Source organism: Choristoneura fumiferana, chromosome Z, assembly GCF_025370935.1.
Source record: "Choristoneura fumiferana chromosome Z, NRCan_CFum_1, whole genome shotgun sequence".
NCBI classification, from domain to species: domain Eukaryota; kingdom Metazoa; phylum Arthropoda; class Insecta; order Lepidoptera; family Tortricidae; genus Choristoneura; species Choristoneura fumiferana.
In genome coordinates this window covers 36,203,779-36,223,325 of record NC_133472.1, presented here as the reverse complement: position 1 = coordinate 36,223,325, position 19,547 = coordinate 36,203,779, and the positions used below count along the sequence as shown (strand labels likewise).

At 36.2% G+C, this 19,547-nt stretch overlaps 1 protein-coding gene across 3 annotated transcripts in view; it reads left to right on the top strand.

Moving 5' to 3' along the window:
* Positions 1–19,185, top strand: part of LOC141436005 (carboxyl-terminal PDZ ligand of neuronal nitric oxide synthase protein-like) — a 173,392-nt gene extending 154,207 nt beyond the window's left edge. For 2 of the 3 annotated variants that reach the window (XM_074098844.1, XM_074098837.1), the window contains 3 exons: positions 8,601–8,837; positions 9,301–9,435; positions 11,623–14,926. In XM_074098844.1, the coding sequence (XP_073954945.1) occupies positions 8,601–8,837; positions 9,301–9,435; positions 11,623–12,441 (1,191 nt within the window). In that variant the 3' untranslated portion in view covers positions 12,442–14,926. Of the gene's footprint in view, positions 1–8,600; positions 8,838–9,300; positions 9,436–11,622; positions 14,927–18,312 lie in introns of those variants that run through there. The other variant, XM_074098852.1, reaches the window with a different exon arrangement.
* The last annotated feature ends 362 nt before the right edge of the window (positions 19,186–19,547 follow it).

Here is a 19,547-nt window from a genome sequence, read left to right as displayed (position 1 = left end):
TTTTGCTTACATAATTACGAATCATTTTCTGAACAAACGTCACATAAAAGACTAATTAAATGTTTCGAGGTTAAGACACAAAGACAGTTATTAAGAGTTATTTTTCGTAGGTAATTAACAATTGGTAAATAATTAATACACTGCCCATCAGCAGCGTGGAATAAATATTATTGCTAGATAGGCAACCCGAAAAGTGAGAGAAGGGTGGGTGCAAAACCTCGCATTTAATAGTACAAGCTTCCCATTAGGGTCCCCTCACATCTATCGACGCGAAATAAGATTTAGCTGATCAAAAAATTATTTATATCCTCTCAATACGCGGACGCAAACGACTTGTATATGACTGGTAAACGCCAATTTTACTCCAATGCCGCTTCTGCTTCGATAGGTATGAGGAGACCCTTACTTGACATTACTTTCGTCATATTTAACTTTAAATAATTGTCTAACCAGTCCGCGCTCGTGATGATATAGAGTATACGATATCTTTCTACCCTCATACTACACTGAGTGACAAAAGGAACCGGTAAAAACTGATCAAGAGCGTGTTGGACATGCCCGAAATATCAGTAGTCATTACGAAAAAAATAAGTAATATTTTTCTAAGGATTTCGTATTTTGTACGGAATATTCCAAGTTAAGGTATATTTTATACCTTAGGCTGCTACTTACTCTTAAACTACTAATATTTCTCAAGAAAACTTAACCGTTATAGGTTATACTTACTACCATCCTGTTTTTTTTCAAATTTTACCACCCATCGGTTTGGACGCTCGATTTTAATGAAAATTTGCATTTTAAACATGAATATTTTGCAAAAATATTACTGAAGCGAAAAATCAAAAATCAAAAATCAAAAAATCAAAATCATTTATTCAGTAAATAGGCCGCAATGGGCACTTTTACACGTCATTTTTTAAAACTACCAGCGCTTTCGGAAAGACCATCATTGCCAAGAAGAATGCGCCGCAAGAAACTTGGCAGAAAGTCATTTTTTCAACATAAAATCGATTTAGCAACCCCCTAATGGTTTTAAAAGATCTATCCAACAATACCCCACACTACAAGGTTGGATGAGAAAAAAAACACCCCCACTTTACGTCTATGGGAGGTACCAACTCTCAAAAAAAAATTTATTGAATTTTTTATTGTAAGTACCACATTGTCGGCATATTTTACATACCTAACCTATCCTTCTTGCAAAATGACATCTCTCTAGCATTGATAGTCCCTGGGCAAAGCCGCGGCCGGACAGACAGACAGACAGACAGACATGGCGAAACTTTACTATAAGCGTTCCGTTTTTGCCATTTTGGCTACGGAACCCTAAAAACGATGTGATTTAGAGTAGGTACATTAAGCAATGAGGCCTCCGGTGGGAATTAAGTTAAACGGCGTCACGCCATGGAACGTTAACAATTTTGTTTTACTAATGAAAGTGAAGTAGATACAACATTGCTCTGTATGTCTCATTAAGAAAATTGTACTTTCCGCTCAATATTATTGGAACAAGACGGGGTATCAAACTAAGTATATTGCACAGATTGCTACTCCAAAAAAGCCGGTACCCGTTCATTTCGCAACTAACGTTTGGCAACCTGATCCATTTCGCAAGTTTTCATTTCGCAAACTCTAAAACTGTAAATATTTCAGGATTTATATTACGGCCATCGTTAGGCTAGGTTAGGTTACTTTTATAAAAATCTTGAAATATTTATAGTTTCAGAAATATTAAGCAGTTGCGAAATAAAAAGTTGCGAAATGAATCAGGTTGCCAAACGTTAGTTGCGAAATATTAGTGAAGGTTTTAAACTTCTCTTCTCACAACTATTTCTTTTAAACTCTAATTCCGATTAATTGGTAAAAGATTGGATAGTGATTCGCAACCCTTGTGAGTGTAATAATACCATCGGCATACGTACACGTAACATATAACGGGAACGATTTCATTGACGTCTTACGATTCATCCCGAAATTCTATATCTACACCTACTCTATGTCGGTCATCATCCTAGCCAATATACGTCCAACTGGCTGGCCTCCTCACAGACTGAGAGGGCTTGGGCCTTAGTTCCTACACGAGCTCAGTACGGCTTGGGATTTTCAAACACGCCATTTACTTGTTTCACAGACTTATACAGGAGTCCTCACAATGTTGTCATTTACCTTTAAGCCCAAATTAAAGGTAAGTAAATCATAAGCACATGAATTTCGAGAAGTTCTTAGATGCGAGCCCTGGTTTGAACCCACGATCCTCTGCTCATGCCATAAAAACGCTCGGCCATAAGTTAAACCACTAGGCCACCACGTATTTTTACGTATGCACGTTCTCATTTAATTACGTCTTTTTTCAAATATTTTGCAAACGTAACGCATTCTAGTGTAATTTTAAGCGACGACATCTTGAATATTTTAGGAAGAAGCACGCTGGACATTTTTTTACCTTTATTCACTTTACTAAAGACAATTTTGATAACACACAACATTTTTTTTTTCATTTTATTTGCACCAAAATATATCCCCATACAGTGGCACAGACATGTACCTAATTCTAGGTAGTAGAGGTATATTAAATTTTTTTGGATTCCAAATAATACTTATGTGCGAGTTAAACATAGAAACTACGAGTAGTCCTATAGCAGGCAAAGTAAATTTAAAATGGGTAGTATTTAAACGCACATCAAAAAAAATACCTTTTTTTATCCAAAAAAAATCCGAATTCACATCAAAATTACTGATTGCACAGCAAAATACTCCACTCAAAATATTACGTAATAAACCGCAATTTAAAGCATTTTTATTATTGCACAGCTAATAATGACTAACGCACATCATACCTTGTAACTCTTTTTTATTTAAATCTAGCTTCTATTTTCATATAACGCACAGCAGTTTACATAAATGAAACAGCATTTTATTTGACATATCATCTTATTATTTATTAAGTACAACATATGTATGCCTATCAATTTATTATCATTATTTATATACTTTTTACATCAAGTAAACTACATAACCAGCACTAGTACGGGCCAAATTATTTCCTAAATAAATTAAGTTCTGGTCGCAATTGTACCTAACGCTCTTCCTCCTCGCTCCGCTCGTCGTCGTACCTTATTTTACGGTGCCAAATTGACAATAAAAGTTATTTTGCTATGAGAGTGCGTATCATCTACGCACGCTCTAATTAATTTGCTGTGCAGTCAGTATTTTTAATGTGATTGTATTATTTTTGTATATTGTATTGTATTGATGTATATTTTAGAATTACCTGCAGTACTAGTTTTGCTTAACATTTAGTTTATTTGTATTGAAATAATTTAATTGATGTACGAAAGTATATAAATGATGAGAATAAATTGATGGGCAATTATTTATTTGATGTGCAATTAATAACTTCACATTTAAAATTAAACAGTTACCTAGTAGGTTATCTTAACACTATTTTATACAAAACCTATATTCACACCATCGCAGCAGCCTATCTACATTACACATTGTCAATTACAAAACCTAGACAGGTACGAATTCAAAAGTCAACCGAAAACTTTCCGTCGCTACTATTCCACGGGGAATCAAGATCAAGAGTAATTTTTAGCAGGAGTTATAAATTTAAAAGTTGGGATAGCGAGTTTAGAATTTTCGCGCAAGTCATTATGCGGAGACCTCACGCTAAGTTTAAAATCGTGGCACATCCCGCATCCCGGGTTCGGCTAACGTTCTTGAAATGTCTGCAGTAGTTTTGCTAGCATTAGCGTTAGGTTACACTGCTTCCTTGCCGTTATCTTAACATGATAAGTTACTTTTTATTAAGGAAATAGGTATCTATAATAAATTGTAAGAAGAGAAATTTGACTGCCGCAGCAAGACACGAAATTGGCACCTTAATCAAGCCCCGTAAACAAGGTGCTAATTAAAAAACTGAAAACCTCAGACACCCCAATTATCTTTTATTTTTATTTTAAGTTAAGTATTTTTTATGCATATTATTATATTTAAACTAGCTGTTGCCCTGTTACATGTGAAAAATAGTTTACGCCCTATTCTCAGACGTACCGCATATACACAAAATAAATAATTAAAATCGGTCAAGCCGTTTCGGAGGGGTTTGGTCACAAACATTGTGACATGAGAATTTTATATATTAGAAGATAATACCCATATGGAACCTCGGTAAGACGTTTAACTGACGTATTAGACTGGACACAGTAAAAGCAGGATTTATAAAAAATCGTAACCTACTTTTAAGTATAGTGTAATCAATCTCGATTCTGAAAAAAACTACTTTCAGGTTTTCAGTTATTTAAATAACAGATTTATAATTTTCATATCACCCAGTTGATGAATGACACATTTTTTAAAGTAGGTCCACGGTAATGCTTCTCAAGTTTTTCGGCGATTGCGGCAAGAGGACGCAACAGGAAGTTTTGGAACCAGGGTACCACTGCAAAGATACCATTAGGACGTACCGGGACATCCAGCGCACTCTTTGAAAACCCCGGTCACGCCTGCCCGCAATAGTTTTCTCTGGCTACAGCGTTCTGCAACCACTCCGATACTCTTTTGTTTTGTCTCGCGGGATTATAATAAAGATAAACAACTTTCCGTAAGCTTAGGAAACACCTAGAGTTGCAGTGTTCTATATTCAAAATTGAATTGTTCTACGCTTCATTAATTTGTTTGATATAAAATATCTACTGCCAGTGCCATGTAGAGTATAGGCGTAGGAGACAACTCTATTTCTTCATCACTTCGATAATTCGATAATTTTTGGTAATCATTTTTAAATTTCAAATATTTTTTTACAGTAGGTGGTGTCGTCAGATAAATTCAAGAAGTAGGGGTGACTATTTTCGTATTACTCGATGTTGTACACATGCCTATTTATAATTCAATTGTCAATGCAGTAAAGGGAAGATCTAGATAATATCTGATAGCATTCAAATGCAATATGAAATTAACTCAATGATAAATCAAAATACGACTTTTTTTTCTATTGAATGTCATTTTATTACAAATGATATAGCAAATAATTTGCGTATTATTTGAGTTCACGATCAAGTTTCATAACATAGGAGCCTAATTAACAGCATAGTGGTTTGTGACATCTATATAATTCGATATTATTGAGGAGTTGCGGACACAAATAATGCTAACCTAAAATCACCAGCACCGCACCAACAGCAGCACAGCAGGTGCAGCAGCGCAGCACCGTCACATTAAAGGTCACAGCTCATTAGAGCCACCTGGTACCCGACCAGCACCGCCTCTTGACTTTCGGCGTTCACTCGTTGTCGACAGGTGGTCTACTGGTGGACGCCGCGTTGACAACGAGTGGACCTCGCGTGGTCCACGAACTTCTTAGTAGTCACTATGGTAGGGTTGCCATAAGTGTGGGGACGCAGACCGGGACATTTAAAGAAAAGGTAGTAGACGTAGAAAAAAAAGGAACTTTTATTACAACAATAAGTAAATTTAAAGGTTTAGTCCTTGCCTAAACACAAAATAACTTAACACAGTCATTCAATGCCAGCAAACTGCCAGCCGGTTCTCTGTTCGTAGGCGCTTTTAGCTACATAGTGGAAAATGCACGTTATCGGCTATGTTATAGCTTAGCTAGTTAGTCGTGTTTATTGTAGGTACTAGATGAAAACCCGGCTTCGCTCGGGTAAAATGTAGACTCATAATAATATGTTTGAAAAAATGTTTTGCCAGTAAAGACTGTCGTACTTACTTATCGAAAAATCTGACGTATATTCCCAGCCTTAATTATTATCACAAACACTTTAACGGCTAACCTACGTATCGGTATTTCACCAGTAGATATTTCTCCTAAATCTTATTTGCCCAAAAAACTACGTAGTCGGTCCCAAAGTTCTGTCACAAATGAAAATAATGATAAAAACAAAAGCATCAATCAGTTTTTAATAAATTATATACCAATTTAAAGTACATTTAATAAAGAATTAAAATTAATTACTTAAAATTATTCAAAATGACTTCCTTTGTTTTAAATACAGGCCCTTAATCGGCGCAGCTAGTCGTCTATCGCAGCACGCACCATTTTCATGTCTATTTCAGCGACTGCTTTTCTTAAAGATGACTTCAGGCTCTCCAAATTTTTATGGGGTTTAGCACAAACCTTCCCCTCTAAGACCTGCCAAATTTTATAGTCCATAGGATTAAGGTCCGGACTGGAGGAAGGCCAATCTTCGTGTCTTATAAAGTCGATTTTTTGACGGTCAAACCAGGCTTGAGTGGTCTTGGCTTTGTGTACTGGCGCAGAATCCTGCTGGAACACAAAATTATGTCCTGAAAATAGCGTTTTGGGCAGATCTTTGACATGCTTATCCAAAACCGTCTCTTGGTACACTTTCGCACTGATTTTGACCCCTTTTTCGCAAAAATGAACCTCAGTTGGCCCGTAATAAGATCAGAGACTCTTCAGAGCTCCTAGCGTACACTCTATCATTCTGTTTATTGTACTTCTCTTCAATATCGAAAATCTTTTCGTCTGTAAAGAGGATATCACGATGTCGATTTTTCGCGTACCGCTTTAACAACTTCCGGGATATTTTAAGCCTTATTGCTTTTTAGACGGGCATTAAGTAAGTGCCCACTCTATTTTTTGTATGCTCGTAGCCTAATATCTTCGTTTAAAACCATTTTGACGGTTTTTCTACTGACACCCATCTGCAAAGCCATCAACTTCTGTTTTCGGACAGGATTCCTTGCTATGCGCGCCTTGATCGCTTTGATCACTGCTCGTACGGAGCGAGGCCGGCCAATTCTTTTCTTGTCCTCAACACTGGAGACTTCATTGTACCTATCAATAGTACGGTACACAAACCTAAGCGTTATATTTAAATTTTTGAGCAACTTGAAAATGGTACTTGGCGAGTGCCCACAGCAGTGCAATGCTAAAACAGCTATTCGGTTTTCTTTCAATGTCCACTCCATCGTGAGAAATTGCAGCGAATGACTGTTTATTGTTTTAAAATAATTGTCAAACATTAAAAAATGGAATTCAATCAAATTTTCTTAAAGTCATGTTCTAAATTTAAAAATAATGTGCCAGTGACAGAACTTTGGGACCGACTACATATGATGTCTCTGTCTCATAATCAAAGAAATTAGACCTAAAGGGTCCCATATACGGTACGATTCGTCTGTACGATCGATCTGATGAAAATCGACGAATCGTACCGTATGTGGGGCCCTTTAGGACTAATTTCTTTGATTATGAGACAGAGATATGGATATGGATAAATCGTCACAATGGAGAACGAAATGCATACCTGTGACACGTGATGACGTGACACTAACGCCACTTTGATGTGATGACTTTTACATGTTTACTTCGCAACGCCATTATATACTTAGTAATTTATTCAAGTTTATGTAATTGAAATAAAATAGTCTTACTAATCAACTTTGGACCCCCATTTCACCCCCTTAGAGGGTGAATTTTGAAAAATCCTTTCTTAGTGCACCCCTAGACCATAAAAGGAACCTACGTGCTAAATTTGAAATCCCTAGAACCAGCGGTTTGGGCTGTGCGTTGATACATCAGTCAATCACTTTTGCCTTTTATGTATATGTATATAGAAGATATGTGTTTTTGACATTAGGTTGTAAGTACTGTGCAATAGGGTAATTTGAGCTTAGGTTCTAAGGCACCGGAAGGCATACTGATGTAGGCTCGTGTAACGCCATCTTTTAACAATATGCTTATTTAGCCTCTATACTACTGAGTGGTATAGCAAAGAGCCATCTGTGAGAGAATGTAAGAGGCATTTCGTTTGTAGTAAGAGTTTGATCACTTAAATACTTCTAGTTCTACCAACTGGTAGTATTTTTTGGTGAATGGCGATAGCGCCACCTGTTTGTAATGTATATATATAGAGAAAACAGAAAATAACCTCTTAGAATATCAATATACAAGAAATAAGTTATACTTAGTCTACTTTGTAATTCATATTGCATCAAAAAATATTATTTACGAAATGGTCATAATTTCCTGAGTGCTACTTAATTAAATAGTCGTGATTATGGCAGGGTTCCTACAATAATGACTCTACCTATCTCAGTGTATTGATTTACTGTAAACACTTGCGCATTCCCCGCGTCCCGGTCTGTTATTATTTAAAAGCAAATAAACAAAAGAATGTTTACCTTTGAATCCACTAATGATAGTATCAATATCTACATAACTAGATTTAATTCACACGAGCAACGCCCGAAGGAATCGGCCTACCATTAAGTGTATATCCGCCATAGATACACCAATGTGATAACCAATTATGTGAAAAAGAACAGTGATAGCTTAAAAATAAATCCGAAGCCGTATCCTGCTTAATTAAATAATAAAGACTTAATTTACAAAACTATTTACTGAAGCTATCGCAGCAATGAGGGGGCCATCATATTATAATCCGAGCAGATCTTCACCACTTAACTCACAAAACAATTTAAAATTCTCAAAAAGTTTCAAAAGACAGTCGGAAGGCTATTATCTTCGAGCCGCTTACTTGGAGAAGTCGATGACTAAGCGTCACATTGAGTCCATTATTCGTGATAAGCAATTTTTAATATTGCAGCGAACTATGCCGGCTCCAACTATTAACCTGCCGGACTTGCCGGAGTGCGTGACACAGACGGACGTGGTAAAAAGCGAGGACGTGGACGTGGCGACTCCGCTAAGCTCGCAACACCAGCTGCAACTGTTGCAAGAACGGCTCGAGCAACAGACACAGCAGACGCGCGCGGCAGTCGCTCAACTGTTCCTCTTGAGAGACCAGCTCGCGGCCGAGCAAGCGGCGCGCTGCGAGGCTCAGGTGAGTTGCAAACTGTTGCTGCAAAAACCATTTGTGTCCTTATTAAATGTTGCAAGACGCTTGAAAATATATACCTAAACTTTTTAACAAAATCTAACCGAAACAGAAATATTTTTCTCTAAAAAGATTAATTTAAAAATTATTACTAAAAAAACCCGTCCACGTTCTAGTCGGACTCATTAAGGGTTCCGCAAAAAAAGAACTAATTTTTTTTATGCCGATACCTTTTCATTTTTACATTTGTGTTACGAAGACGGCCACAGTAATTTAATAACCCATAACAATTCTTGTCTTTCTAGTTTCTATTACGATTCAAAGTATAACCCTATAACAAACGGACGAATAACTTGGTTATTCTTGTCTGTCTTCATTAAATCTTCACGATTGGGGCAAATTTCTCCGAAGTTATTGACTTCAATGTGCAACGATCGTTGTAACCAAATAGCACTCCGTCATGTTCCAGGCACGTACCCACCAGCTGTTAGTCCACAACAAGGATTTACTGGAACACATAGCGGCTCTGGTGGCACACTTACAAGAGCGAGAGCGTGGCTCCTCTAAGCCGATCAACGCGCAGCAGCTCACACTCTTGCCACAGGTATGGACAAAAAACCGAACTCCGCACAACGCAAGCGAAGCTCTATCCCTTTGTCACACGCAATCCTTATGCCCACCTTCTACTCCGCACGGGCTCGGATCGATCGGCTGCATGGAGTAGTTGGTACTCTTGGGTAGTGGTGATCATTTCCCATCATATGACCCCCTTACTCGTTTGCCACCCTCTCTTTTAAAAAAAAAAAGTATGTACTTCCACTGAAATTCGGAGTTCGCTCCGCTTGCGATGGAAGGTGGGCATCCGGCTTTATTTAGGAAGGAGAATTATCGTGCGAATTACGATATATCACGCACTGTTGTGAATTTATAAATGATGTGTCAATGACAGCAGTATACCGTAACCAGGCACGATGTTTCTCGCACCGTTTGAATGAGGCTTTAGGGGCCGTTCAATGTTCATGCCTTCTTAGCAACATTTGGCAAAGCGCTTTCTTTGAAAGCCTCTATAATTAATAAGTAAAATTTGCTAATGTAATCGCTAATCCGGTCGCATGCATGTCATCAAAATAAGTATCTACAAAATACTAAGTAAAAACTAAAACACAAACTGAAACATGGATGCACAGAATAAACCCAGAAAAAGAGACCAGCGCTGGGAATCATCATCCATCCCAGCCTATATACGTCCCACTGCTGTGCACAGGCCTCCTCTCAGAACAAGAGGGCTTGGGCCATAGTTCCCACGCGGGCCCAGTGCGGATTGGGAACTTCGCACGCACCATTGAATCGCTTCGCAGGTTTGTGCAGGTTTCCTCACGATGTTTTCCTTCACCGCAAAGCTCGTGGTAAATTTCAAATGTAATTCCGCACATGAATTTCGAAAAACTCAGAGGTACGAGCCGGGGTTCGAACCCACGACCCTCTGCTTGAGAGGCGATAGGTCAAACCACTAGGCCACCACGGCTTCTCTTAGAAGCCGTGGTGGCGCTAGGAATAAAAGTAATAAATTTGGAGTTGAAATAAAAAATACAAAAAGACTCCAAAAACCAATCTTAAAATACTCAGTATCACAAGGATTAGGGTAAAAAGACTCAATAGATTTTTTGAAATTAAATCTGTTTAACAATGCAACTTGCTATTAATCTCCAAATCCGGCGCGAATGGTTACCTGCTTGGAAACATTAAAACTGGACTTAGTGTTAAGCTCAGTTTAGTAGTCTCAAAGTGTTTTTGACCCGTCAAGCTTATACCAGGTGTAACGACTAAGTCTAGATTTATTTTCTCCAACAATTGGCCGCAAATCAAAAACTAATTCTTGGATGCTATTTTTTATCAATATAATGTACCTAATAACGCGAGCGTGTGACATGTTCATTAAATAATATGTACATATGCATATATTCATATACATATACGTATGCATGTATATATGTATATGTGTGCACTCGGCAAAATAAAAACGTGTTAGTAAAAACATATTAATTGTAGGCCGTTTTCCAATGAAAACAAAACTTCTGCAAGCAGTCACTTACTTTTATTTAGACATCCGGTTATTATTAAGTAAGTTACAAACACGCGTTATTAGCTATGAATTTATGTGTACAATATCATGTATTTCCTTATCATTAAATAGACACATTTCACTCCTTGTTCTGTGTAGCTGATCCATTATTTTTATCGGCACAACTACCTTGTGCTTATTTCGACATTAAATATATCAAATACTTTACAAATCCTCTGCAATTCAGTATTAAGCATGGTTTACCTTCACACGTATTGTTTTTAGTTCATAATTCATTAGTCATCCAACAATTCGGTAACTAAACTATGTGTGTGTATTTGTATGTCATTTATCGTTAGACGTGTTTGTCTATGTTCATAGGCGAAAGATAGATGCGAAATAAATTCACCAAGTGTTCCTAAATGATGTGTACAAAAAGAAAACAAGATTGTTTTGTTCAATATCATTTACGCGGAAGGTTTGCTAGCCCTGAAGTTGTTTCGCAAAGTCTTCCAGCATTAATGTAATTTTAGTTGATGCTTTGCATGACTTTCTTGATATATTAAGTTCGTGATTATTATCTGCTATGCTAGCAATAACCGCAGTGTGATCGCTTGTGTCTTTGTTGTTTTATGATTCAATGTGCTGTGAAGTGCTCGTCCTTTTGTGATATTAAATACTTGACATTCATAGTGTATCATTAAATTGTTTTTAACGCTGCTGGATCAGAGGACCGGTGCTGAGAAGAAACCTGAACGCGCTTGCAACGGGGATGAACAAGCCGACATCGACTCGCTCATAGATCTTATCACAAAGACCAAAATATCGCAAAACGTCCAGAATAATAATCCACCGGGATCACCATTCTGTGTAACAGCGGCCCCCGCCTCCCAGTTCAGCAGCCCTGGCTCGCCCCCTAGCTTCGGCACCATGACCAACGAGCAGATACAGGACTATCTCATAACCAAATTCCAAAATATGGAGCCCTTGACCAATGGCACTGCCGAATCTCAAGCCAACAACAATGTCGTCAAATACAGTACGTTCTATCAAAACCGCAACGCTTTCCCGAACGTGCCGCCCGTCATCAACAATTACAGCCACTCGGACCTCGCGAGTCTATTGAGCCTCGACCCTTGCAAGGCAGAAGGGAATTTGGGGCAGGCAATGAGTGTAGGACAGTCGGATAACTCTCTGTACAGTGCCAGTCAGGCTACAACGTCTAAAGATTCTACGCCTGACGCTTTCAGTTCAGACGAAGGCGTACCATTTATCATGCCTTTGTCCCACAACGGTACCCTGACTGCTACTGGAGAGGACGGACGCGTGCGACTAATCGTGCCTGTGAGCCCGTCTGGGAGCACCACCGATGTTCCTGAAACACAAACCCCAACAGAACCAAAGCCACAGGGAGCCACGCTTAAAGTGCCTGAAACCTCTATCGCCTACGCTGCACCCATTACTCGCTCGACGAGTGAGAAAGTGCCAAATCGTAGTGAAATGATGACCGCTCTCCGATCTCAGTGGACCAGGCACACAACTAAGTAAATTTGAAATGAAAACTGTCAACATTTTGTTGTTGCTATTACATTTCAGAACTCTAAGCGACGAAGCACGCTTCACTCACTCTTAGCTTAATTTGTCAGAAATTGTGTCTGATCTCAGCGATAGCGCAGGTATCTTAAGCGACTGAAAACATTCTAGTCAAAAGATGATCATGTATTATGGAGAAAATATATTAAATAGATGAATGTGGCGTAATGGATTATGGAATCAAAATTTCGTCTTAATCAAATCAAATTAATATAAGTAGAAACCTACATATCAATACCAAGCAAATTTCATATGACAATAAAATCTTTTAATATTGATGAGATTTGGAGCTTACGTATTGCAAGTGCAAACGTGATATATGTATGTCGCAGTAGAAATAAAGAATCCGTACTAATACATAACGGCCAACCATTTTCTAAAACAGCCGTTTTGCATTAACGACGGACTAACGTTTAGCAGGATTTTGATATGTACAACGTAACACACCGTCGCTTTTTCTAAAATACCACCTCAGTTATTTATAGGTTACCTAATTGTTGTAAACATGTATTAGTATGGATATTTATTATATTGATTATATCTATTCTAATTGTTAAATGAACAAAGTTCTCTGTTGGATGTACCTAGAGATTTTATGAAGGTGCCAAATGTCATGCCATATAAATTATATTCAACGGCGTAAAACTAAAACTTTTAAGCTACAACTAATAAATATTTTTTGTATTTATAATTTGAGCGTGAAACTAGTAATTCATTAATGAAAAGAAATGGAAATTGACTGCTGAAATCTATTCACATATCAATTTTTAAACAATGCTGCTTTTACTGAACTTATCAAAGGAGTAGGTGATTATCTATTTAGTCTTAACGCAGATTTGCAGCCAAAACAATTGATATGAGTATCTATTATATATTATTATAATATACATCTTTGTAGGAAAAAAACTGTTTAAAAAGTGGTTTAAAATTAATATTCGAACATGATGTTTGAATAAGTACTATGCCAGCCAGAAATGGCTTTACTTATGCATAACGTAATTGATTATGCAAGACGAAAGCTAAAATTAGTCTCTGAAAGGTGTTTTTGAAATACAAATATTTTTCGAATATTGTCTTACACTAGCGTTGAATGAACGTGATTTATAGAATACCTACGTCTTGTGTAGGACTTGGAAAGTGGATTAAGATTATTATTTTATACAAAAGTAAATACATTTAATTACCTACTTATAATTGCTCAGGGCGATGAACCGAAAATGGTACTTACTTTTTGTATAATTTTGCCAGTTAACACTGTTGTAATCTGGTTTTGAAAGCCGTTGCAATGTAAAATATTAAACAAAATGCGTTTCAGTATATTTGTACTACTCTTTTGTATATTTTTTATTTCACTTGTCATAAATGCCTAGTCGTTATTTATAAAACTACGTCTTTACGTCAATAGCATTGTCTGAACTAAGTTATGGAACATACTGTAACGTTTTTTTTTTAATACTGAGATTCAGGAATTATTTTGTGGCAACTCTACTTGTAGACCCGAAGATGGTGACACAATATATTATATAATTTGTATCAGTATGGCGGTTCTTCAGGGGTTTAATTACGGAATGACAAAAAGAAAATGATTCTCATAGCGCTGGTACCGGCGGCCCAATCGCGTGGGCGTCAATGGAACGAAGTCGATAAAAAAAGAAGTAGGTGGTAGCGTAATGCCATACTTCTCCGGTGTGACTTTACAGCCCGCCATACCGACGCAAATACATTAATTAAAAAAAAAAACATTCAACCATTTGTTCCATGGCAATTTTTGCACAGCTAATCATCACGAAATACACCATGCCATACTTTTCTGGTGGTTTCAAATAGCCGCCATACCGCCGCAAAGGAGTATTTTTTTTCCCAAAACGATTTCACTGACAAAATTACCTAATTACTTACAGGATAGTATTATCATCTCAAAGACTAAAACAATAAGTATGAGATTTTCAAGAATGCTAAATGCATATCAGAATAGTAACAAAAGACATCATTATTCTCTATATTGTCACATAAATATTGGCCGTCCATTGAGGCAATTATACTTGAACGTGTACGATTCTGTAAATAATGCTCTGATAGATATTTATAGGGTAAAATATTGGGATCACTAAACAAAACCAAATAACTAAAGCAGTAAGTATCAGATAACAATTGATGCCGATCAATTTTAATGCATTACAAAGGAAATATCTCACAAAAGATTTCATAACAAACGTTAATAGAGTAGGTACAATAATTTAGTTTAATACTTACGGGTCAATCGAGATACTCGTATGAGAAAATATTCCAACGTGCCAAAGTAATACAAACTTATAATAATTGACACTTTCTCTGAAACCTCTATTTATTTGTTTTTGAATTATGGTATTGGCTGTTACAAATGACAGTCGAAGAAGTAGAAGGAAACACCAACACCGTTATTAGGATTAATTGATTAACGTGTTAAAATAATTGATGTAAATAAAAAACTGAAATTTACTTCGAAATGACTTTTGCCAAGTTTCTTGCGGCTTCTTCTTGAACAATGATGGTATCAAATGTTCAAAGAACTGAATGGAAACGGCCTCATGCTAAAATTATAGTAAATATTGAATTATCTGTTGTTGATTGTCTAGTTTATAAATACTCAGGCAGCGAAACTTTGATGCCGGTGACAGCCGTATGATGTCAAGCTTCATACAGAAGTGTTTTTATCTGAATTATAGATAATCACTAACAACTTATTGGCCGATATTTCATTTCTAGATTTTTTTTTACCGTACAACGGCAAAACCTACTAGACACTGGCAAAATTGTCCTCCAATGGACAGAGACATATTTTTCTAAAAAACCAACCAACCAACTAATTGGCCTCTTTAGTTTACGGATATTTTATTGAAACTTGAGACGGCCAGTACTTATTTATAAAAACCCCTATATGTCAATTTGCATCATAATGACGTCACCGGCATCAAAGTTTCGCTCCCTGTATATGAATGATTAGTAAAGTGAAAGCCAAATAAGGGCTTATTAAAAGCAAAAAAAGCGATGGTTAGATCAGGAAAGGTTTACGTGTTTCAAGATGGTTTAATTTAAGCTTGTGGTTTACAAACGTTGTTAGATAAGTAAGTCAACGTTTGCTGTATTTTCAATGTAGAACTTTCATACATTTTAAATGTTACTTTTGGAAGTTACGCAGTTTGTTGTTAAACTTTTAAAGAACAATTGCGAAATAATTGTTGATGAAGTTCTAAAGAGTATACAACAACCAACCCCGTCAGATGATAATGCCTGTCTTTGTTTGAAAACAAACCACTTGTTTGGTAATTATATATTATGTCTACACTCCGTGAGCTCTTATAAAAACCTTCGGATTTTAGAAGCATGCTTCGGGTATATAGTATATATAGACGATGACACGCGATCGTGATATACGGTTATGTTCTGTTATCAACTTGCAAAACTTTTCAAAGTTACCATAAAAAGTTATGAATAATCATCAGTACAAAATAAACCTATCTGTAATAATATTACGCTTCTTTATCTTTTTCTAATTTTAATACAATATGTCTTTTTGTCATGCATGATACAAATAAAACAAAATTGGCATTTTCGAATTCTTCCATCGTTAATTTAAATCGAGCCTTATCACACTACTTTTATTTGGAAGTATATAGAGCTGTTGTTATATTGTATCTACTTCTATTGAGTATGTCAAATGAATTTTTTTGGTCGTTTAATATTTTTTAATGTACTTTTCGAAATCCCCGTTGCTTCTATAACTCGGTCTTGAACCTTATTAAAATATTTACGATCAACAATTTTGAAACTTTCAGCTTCTTTACAAAATATTTATATACATTATAAACAATTTCCCGTTATTGTCTATTTACAGAAATACCGTGTTTAAGTTGACTCCCCATGGAAATCAATTTCCGGAAAATAACAAATTAAATAAAGAAGTGGTGGTTTTAACTGCTCTATATAAATCAATGAAAACACAACGAGTGCACTCCTCGCGTGATGGATTGCTACTAGTCAAAAAGACAATTGTCATTTTCTACTAACGAATCCTTCCGATTTCCCCCGAAACCCGAAGGTTTTTCTAAGAGCTCACGGATTGTAGGTACTAAAACAATACCACTCCTTGCAGTCGGGTAAAAAGTACCTATAATGACTTTCAAAAGTTTTCGTTCACTTAACTTTACTAAAGTTTATGACAAACATAAAACTTTAATTCGTTTCATCCTTGTTTTTTAAAGGGATATTTTCTCTACTTACGTTCGCGTCAAAACTCGCCCTGATAACGAGGTACTGTTACTAGTAGGTATGTGATGATGCTTTATTTCTTTCGTTTAAGGAAAATATTAAAGACTTTCGGTTAAACAGTTTGACCGGCAGAACACAAAAGACAGGAGATCCCTTAGCCTAAAATATACAGGGTGGCTCATGTAAATCGGTTAGTATGGGAAAGTCTGAAAGTATAAGACATACGAAGATCTGTTCTTGGAACCATGTCATCGGTTTTAGTTATAAGGAAAACTGCATTCATACATTTAAAAAAAACTTGTTTTCAGCTCGGGAGTCTTATAAAATAAAAACTTACTTTACTAAAGAATATGGAATACATGGAAATGCAATGCATTTTATTTCTTCTAGATACCATGCTTCATAGTACATTTATTGCTTATGCTACCGATATCCAAATAGAAATAATGATGTTTTATTGTTCAAAACGACAGGGTTCGATTCCCGAACTGAGCAAAAGTTTTTTTTTTAATGTATAAATGCAGTTTTTCTTGTTACTAAAATCGATGACGATGATCTTCGTATGTCTTATAGTTATCAGACTTTCCCACACTGACCGATCTAAATGAGCGACCCTGTATAGTAAGCACCACCATTCATATTGTCATACCTAAGCAAATTTGTATTAGTGTAATTCTCTGAATTGAACTATATTGTATTGCATGGAATTCTTTAAAGCAATAAATGACTGAATACTGAAAGCATAATTATATTCCGTCTATTCATTAATAAAAACAATTATTCTGTAGGTACCAATGTCGTTAATAAGTTGTGGCAGAATTAAGTCATACAGTACTAATTGTTTAGAGACTTAAATTTTGTGTACTCGTATACGAATTGTTTAGTAAGAAATTTTGTGTAAAATTAATTAGCAAAGTCATGTTAAACATACTCGTACGTATGAAGTTATAATAATAGTCATTACCTACTCTTAAAACGGTGTAAGTGTGTTCCTCTCGATATCAATAGCTTAGTTGAAATATTGTATCTTCGTAAATTTATACAAATTCAAAAATGATTTGATTTGAATTTTTGGATGCCACTTTGGAAATAAATAGTACGCCAATTGAGTCTTGTTTTACTTGGGATATATTGGGATTCGGATACATATATAATATAATATACCTACATTAGCGTACAGCGCAGAATGATGCAAGTAATTATAGGTAAAGTATAGGTTTAATATAGGTGGGTACATCTTTACTCAAATAATTGAAGGTAAGTCATGCTAAGGTATATTTTCGATTTATTTAAAGTGATTAAAATTCCAAACCAGAAAAAAGTATACATAGACACTATTCACACGATTTATACAAAAATCTATTAATATTAAATAAATAGATCTCTCTAGATTCTTCTTAAAATACAGTTCAACATGCACAGTAAACAAGGAGTGAAATTACTTTGTCTATTTATGGAAATAAAAGTAGGTAAGAGGTTTGAAAATGGGACGTTTCAATGTATAAATACTGTAGTTGATTTCCAACTCGTTAACACGGTTTTCTTTTCGCGCTCTCTCATGCTTGTTTGATACAACAGTTGTCTTCGAGCGCAAAGATAGACCGCTGGTTTTCCCTGCTGCCGACAACGCCAGCACTGTCCCGCCCAGAGAGCGGCTTTATTTCTGGCATGGACGACGGAACCGAGCCCGCTACCCTCACCGAGGCAAGAAACCTCCTCCTGCAACTCGGTGCCAAGAAGAAACGACGGTTCCCTCTCCGCTTCACTAGAAGAAAAATACTCGTAAATAAACATACTCTGTTATAATTACAATGAACCTCTGGTTATGTGCTTTTGTGTAAGGCCATAGCGACATCAAACCCACCAGCAAAGACTCCTACACGCTTAATCGTTTTAAAATTCAGTCGCGTTTTACTGATCGACACCTCCTACGTATACTGGTACAAGTGCATAATCATAAATTTACAGGAGAGCTGTTCAAAGGTTCCAAAACTTGTAACTTTCTCATTTGATGATATAACTTTTCAAAATTTTGCATTGGTTCCAAAGAAAATATTTGCTTTCTACCTGTATTCATGGAATTTTGAAATTTCTTTTAGTTTTTGAGAAAATTGCAGATACACTACTATACGCGTATTTTACATCTTGTAGTTGTGCGGTATACTGAGCTAATTACCACTTGCTCCAGTATACGGCGTAATGCGTAGATTACTGATCTAACGATATTTTTATATTGTATATGAATTTTTAGATGAAATACTTATATGGCTTGCAATGAACAATAAAACAGATGCTCTTTTACCTTCATCTATTGATTTATAAACGTTTTTATCACTTGCATCAATATACGCTAACATTAGCAGGCCACTTGTACCAATATACCGCTAGTAATGTTTTAAACGTGCTATACAAAATACAGAAATATACCTTTATAAAAAACCTCACTTGAAATATAAATGGTTTTATTAAGCTTGCTTTAAATTAATGGAAGCACATTCAATGGATTCGTATTCCTGTTCAAATGTGTACTCGTATTTTATTGTGAAAGGTTCCTCATGTCCATCAGGAGACCCACTTGCTCGTTTGCCATCCAGTTGAATAAAAAAAAAAAAAAAATGTGATACATATATCGCATCGCACCCATTTGTACATAACGGTTTAGCTTTTTGTGCCTCTTCAGGGTTCCGTACCCAAAGGGTATAAACGGAAACCCTACTTCTATATACTACTTCGCTGTCCGTCCGTCTGTCACCAGGCTGTATCTCATGAACCATGATAGTTAGACAGTTGAAATTTTCACAGATTATGTATAA